The sequence below is a fragment of the Sphaerodactylus townsendi genome, linkage group LG05, assembly GCF_021028975.2.
Source record: "Sphaerodactylus townsendi isolate TG3544 linkage group LG05, MPM_Stown_v2.3, whole genome shotgun sequence".
Lineage (NCBI taxonomy): Eukaryota > Metazoa > Chordata > Lepidosauria > Squamata > Sphaerodactylidae > Sphaerodactylus > Sphaerodactylus townsendi.
In genome coordinates this window covers 82724259-82730350 of record NC_059429.1, presented here as the reverse complement: position 1 = coordinate 82730350, position 6092 = coordinate 82724259, and the positions used below count along the sequence as shown (strand labels likewise).

Here is a 6092-nt window from a genome sequence, read left to right as displayed (position 1 = left end):
TCTTTCCCAGCTGATGAAACAAGTTTGAAATGATTCAGTCATTTATTTCAAGGCAGTCCCAGTTCATTCAGTGAAAGGTACTTAACAAGCATGCTTAAAGTTGTAGCCTTCCCATAATTCATAGCACACTTTAATACTTACACCACAGCAATCAAAACAGAGGTGTGTCTAATTTTATTAGTCTGTTCTAAGTTGTACAATTATGAAAACAAAAACAACAAAACGACTGCTGGAAGCCCAGGAATATTTACAGTCTCGCCTTGTTGTAGTGAGGTCAGTCTATGTTGTTGCACAGATTGATTATGTTTGGTACCACAAACTGGACAGAATAACAATTTTTATATACAGGAAATAAGGAAATAATTCAAGTATCAAAATACAAAGACAGATTAAATAACATTTTATTACAAATCAGTCCCACTGCCATACATCACGATTAGCAAAAAAGTGTCTACATTGTAAACCAAATTGCCTGTTACCAAGAATCTGCCTGCTTCCTTCAGAGGCAAGCATAGCAAAAAGTCCTGTTGATAGACATTCATACTGAGCATGCAAAAGAGGACAGAGTGGTGGAGTAAAGTATTACTCAACCAATTCCAGTTTCAGTGTGGAAGTTATTTTAAAAAGTGAAATACTATTAAATATCTGGTCCACAAGCACCACAAGTAGGCCAGCACAGCTCACCACTTGAAGCTGCTCTAAATTGCTTTTCTGAGGGGAACATTGGCATGTACCTAATATTCAAACAGACTTTCCTCAAGGTCAGTTTTTTGAAATCTTAAGGCCAGTTTTCATGATCAGAACAGAAGGATTAGAGAAATTAAGTCTACTGACAACAGACGTCTTTGTGAAACAGGAAACTTATGGCGTATTGGCAAAAGGTGCACAGATGGTGCTAGGAATAGAAATTGCATGTTCATCGAAGACCAAAAAAAATCAGTGCCAGGAATACAACGTGTTTTTCTCAGTATGCTGCAAATCCCTGTAAAGAGGCAAGCAAAAGTCTCAAATACTGAACAAGCACCCAAACTGCTTTCAAGTCTGGGGATAACAAGCTTTGAGGAAAAGCCAAGTCCACAATGGCTTTAATTGCCTGAACAGGACATGCCATTGTAGATACTGCTACATTTGTGTAAACTCTGAGAAAGGAAGCACCTGATCACTGGAAGAAACAAACTATGAAGCTTTCACTATCTCTTTCTGCAACCAACCAATGCTATCCCTTCTCCAAAGGAAACAGTACATTTTGCATTCTCTCAGAACAGACTTATCAATATACCAGTTTTTATACTAACACCAGCATATTAGTTACATATTGACTTAAAATTAATGCCATGTTCCCAGAATTCATCTACAGGTTATTTTCAAATCCAGACTTTTTGGGGTCATTTGGTTCCCTCTGCATTTTTATCAACTGGAATAATGCTAAATTACATCTTAAAGATACAGCAGTAACTGAAGTTGAAACAAGTAATTAACACAGTAGCAGGATACTAAACCCATCACACCCACCACTGATCTATTTGCACTTCCTTGTCTTTTCAAAAAGGCCACAGAAAGATGCATTCATCACAGCCAAAATCAGTGTTAGAGGCTGTGAAGTTTCATGAAGCATAATAAGTTCAGCTTGCATCTGAACCAGAAATCAACCGTTTCAGCACAATGCCCAAAATCTCTCCACATTTTAATATTCTGAAATTATTATTATAAGTTTACTTAAATAATGTAGTATAAAAAGTGCTAATCAGTGAACAACCCTTAAAAATCCCAACCCTCCATGGCATAACCACATTTTAAAAATATGGTAGTTGAATGAGATGTAAAGAGCCATAGTCCAGTTATTCAATGTAAGTATGTATGTGGAAAAAATCTTGTATTTTCACCAGAAAAAAATATTACAATGCTACCTTTCACTGCTATGAATGTAGGTCCTGTGCCTGCATTTTGCAAGGTTACATACTGTTGTTTTTCATTAAGACAATCTATTTCCCACTTACTAAGCTTATAAAGTGTGTAAATCATCATCTAGTATTAGTACCTTTACACTAAATGATTATAATTGCAAAGATTTGAAAATCTGTCAACTGCTTACCAAGCTGAGGAGGGAAATGTACCATTCAATGATCCTGGCATCCTCTCAGCCTGTTTCGACTGACAAAGTATATTCTCTATTTTCTTTTAGTAGTTAAGATTCTCCATCTGCAACAATTCAACTTGCTACACTGAAAATGAGGATTTCCCAATATCACTGCTTGTAAAAAAAAGTATGTTTCAAGTTACAATATACGGCATCAGTCTCTTGACCTCAGAAGTCTCAGTTCTCTTCCTAGAAATGCATAGTGGTTTTTGTTAGCTTGCCACTGGAATCCCTTTTCACTCAACTCTGGAAGCCCTTAATGAGTAGCCAAGGACACATCCCAGAGCCGGGTGTTGATCTTCATACCGCCAGGATTTCATTGCTTCTTAGTGCTTTGCCCCTTTACTACATTTCCTTGGTGGAACGCAGATGTCTGTAATTCAGCTTGGCAGAAGCAAACAGAATGGGGACAATATTAATGGAAATATAAATAGGGAATGAGTAATTTCATTTGTCAAACAACTGAAGGATGCTTATGATGATGGACAAGTTAACAAAGCCATAGCTTTGGGTCATAGTCATATGGAAGAGGTTGTTCATAATCAATTGCTTTGATATCTCCTTCATTCATGATAAAAAGGCAAGTGCACTGTTTTTAGAAGAAGCAAGCACCAACACCATCTTCAGATGTCACTGAGCTGCAGGATGTCTGATTAACAGCTTCTAGTCTCAGTAATAGATATTTAAGTTCTTCAAAGGAGGGAAATAATTTTTTTAATATCCTTTAGAGTTCAAACATCGAACATGACAACACATGCAAAGCACAGGTGTATTTTGAGACTACCTCTCAAACGGGGTTTTTTTCATTTAAGCCACAAAAACTAGCACTCAGATTCACTACAGTATTATAGGAAGTAGACCAGAGAATGAGCGGCTCTTTTGTACTATAAGTTTAACAATGTTCCTGCTTACAGGAGCAGCAGTAAAGCCTGTTGTACAAACATACAACAAGCTCTAGAAAACTGTAGTTGGGTTAACAGTGCCCACTGAGAAGGCCAACCCCTCCTGCCGTAAACCTAGCTTATTCAATGAAAAAAAAAGCGTACTTATAGATTCCATCCTTCCCCCATAAAGGCTCCCCTAACTTTACAAACAGGCTCTGCTTTCTCAAATTCCCCGCCCCCCCCCCCCCGCACACGAACAGGTTTTCCTACCTATGCAAACAGGCTCCCTTTTCTCAGATTCCTGCCCCCAACCCTGCACACACAGACTTCCCTCATTTTGCAAATGGGCTCTTCCAGCTCAGCTGCAGCTTGACAGAGTTTGTCCTGTGTATTGTGTCAGAAAGTTCTTCAACACCACAGGGACCTAGTCCTGTTGGGCAGAAGAACACTATGGGGGTAGGATGGGAGTATGGCTTCCTCCTGCTTACCTTTTCAAGGCTCAGCATCAGTAGGGAGAAGCACATCATGGGGGGAAGAGAGCAGTGGCTTCCTACAGTGGCTGCTGGGAAGTGCAGTTCTTGCCCCTCTGGGAGGAGCTAGAATCTGGGCCCTTCTGGATGGCCAAGAACTATACTTCCTAACAGTCCTTGCTTTTTCTGGTTTGTGATCGGAAGCAAGGTGCTCAATTATATAGCAAGATTCCTAACCCGTGGTTGCATGCTTGACTTCCTTTTGTTCTTATCCAATGACAGCTCCCAATTTGGAACATATGGTTGCAGCACCTTGAGGTTGCTTGCCACAAAGCAGCAAGACAATGATTTCATTTGTTAGATTTATATACAGCCCCTCCCCTTAAGATTATGAGACGTACATAAGAAACACACAAGTCTGTAAAAAGCTAAGGAAGAAGCTATAAAAGCTTCAGAGACCCTGGCCAGAGGGAATTGGGAATTATAACACTGTATCATCATTTTTCTGGTGTCACAGAGCAAGATCCAAATCTAGGGAGGAATGTGTAAGTAGCAGATAGGAGCTTAGATATTCACCCTTGTTACAACCTTTGTTCCTTTCTTAAATCAAACAAGATCTAAGAATCATAATAGAATGGGGTCACATTAGAAGATATGAGGAGAAAATAGAATTATGAAGGAAGCTGCTCCTCAAAATTATTATAGGGACAAGAAGTGCTAAGCCCCACTTAATCCACTTACTGACTGTCTCTCTGAGAAAATTAGGAAGATGTTTTAGAGCTATATATTAACTATTTTGTTGTTTTAGCTCCTTTACTATATTACAACCCACTGGTCTGAAGAAAAAAGTTTGGTCTTAATACAAAAGTCAGCATTCCTTTACAATCATTCTTTAAGGACCTAGGTAAAGCTTGTATTTGAACAATTTGAGAAGCCAAACACAACACACTCTGTTTTGTCTGGAGATGTGTAGCAAATGCTTGGTTGGTATCTCCAGGATACTCAGGATGTTGCATTTAGCATACTCCAGGAAAATAAGATCAGTGTAAGACTTTGATCATCAATGTTTTCTTCCAAAGGGGAAATGTGTTCTATAGGAATAATACTCCTACTACCACCGTCCCTGTACATTGTACATTCTGGTTAGATTCCTTAATAGACATTTGCACACAGTTTAGAATTAATAACCTGTGTCTTTGGAAGGTTTAATAGATTCAGAATCTAAAGAATGATATTCAAAATAATTTGTAAGCAGAATGGCTGGAATGAACAGAAATTCCTAATGGCAAATCATATAATGTCAACAGCAAAAAGCAGGTTCCCTGTGTATTTACAGGTCAGCTGAAAATATTCCTGTCAGGCACTAATTATACCAAGCCCAACTCCTAAGAGAAAGAGCTTAACAGGAGCAGTCACACTACCTAGTAGGTTTACAGATTAAACCATGCAACGGGGTTTCCAGGGGTAGCAGACTGTGAGTAGGGTCCATGCTAGGAAATCTGGTGAGCAAGAGATTTGCAAGTAGTATCACAGTGGTTAGCATCTTCTGAGATGACAGATAAAAGAATGCTACTTGTTGGAACAGTTTGCAGCCATGGCTCAGTATGGAGGTATAAATCTAGGTTGAGACACCATATACCTACTGGAGACCAAAGTTCTAAAACAGTCCAAGAACAAGAATGCTAAATAGAAAAGGCCTATGGAGTGTTACTTCACTCCAGAAATTCACAGTGTCAAAATGAAGAGAAAGTCAACAAACAGCAGATGTTTTCCCAAATCCATATATTCGACTCCCATTGGCTTTGTTTCTCCCACCTCACAGAAATCTTAAACAGGTGGCTCTTTCAATGAGTTACCCTTATTTCCGAGTTAGGAGAATTCACAGTGTTCAGTAGAAATCAGATACAAAAAGCTGTTTAGTTTATGGTATCCTAGTGCTGCTGTCTCTGGTGGTGCCAAACCTATTGCCAGCAATGGGAGGAAGGAAGGAAGGGTTTAGAAGAGCAGACAGATCAGACTGCAAAGGCACGGTTAGACTGGATGGATGCAGGATTGGTTTTCAGAAGATAGTAGTCTCATACTTAGTGCTGAGGGTCCTCTTGGAATCCTGCTTGGGCTCTACAACCCAGGACACACTAGCATGGGACTGGGAGTCTTGGTCCACTTCAGATGACTCCAGCTAGAACATATTGGAAAGAAAGGCAATGTCAGGCAAGTCACTCAATTTTGAAAATTTGAAGGTAGAATTGCAGACACTTAAAAGCTCTGTTTAATATCTGGGAAGGGGATATCTAGACCAGCTTTTAAAAAGTCTTATGCACCAAGTTAAAGGACATGCATCTGTTCTAAAATGTGCATTTAAAATGACATTATAATAAGAGGCCAGTCTTCCACATCAAGGATACAGTAAACCTATTTAAGGTATAATTACTTCTTTTTAAGCATTCACATACGCTGATACACTCTGTTGTCATTTTGCTGAAATTCACGGAAAATGTATATGCAGACACACAGCTGCCTTCCACTTAGTCAGACTAGTGGTAAATCAAGGTCAGGACTGTCTGCTCTGACTGGCAGTGGATCTCCATAGTTTTCATAGTC

The 6092-nt window shown here is 39.2% G+C and overlaps 1 protein-coding gene across 7 annotated transcripts in view; it reads right to left on the bottom strand.

Annotated features, from left to right (window-relative positions):
- Window positions 1-134: 134 nt before the first annotated feature.
- ANKS1A (ankyrin repeat and sterile alpha motif domain containing 1A) overlaps window positions 135-6092 on the bottom strand; it is a 145827-nt gene continuing 139869 nt past the window's right edge. For 6 of the 7 annotated variants that reach the window (XM_048497688.1, XM_048497689.1, XM_048497690.1 and 3 more), the window contains 2 exons: window positions 5573-5670; window positions 135-982 (listed from right to left, as the gene is read on the bottom strand). In XM_048497688.1, the coding sequence (XP_048353645.1) occupies window positions 937-982; window positions 5573-5670 (144 nt within the window). In that variant the 3' untranslated portion in view covers window positions 135-936. Of the gene's footprint in view, window positions 5671-6092 lie in introns of all 7 variants that reach the window. The other variant, XM_048497694.1, reaches the window with a different exon arrangement.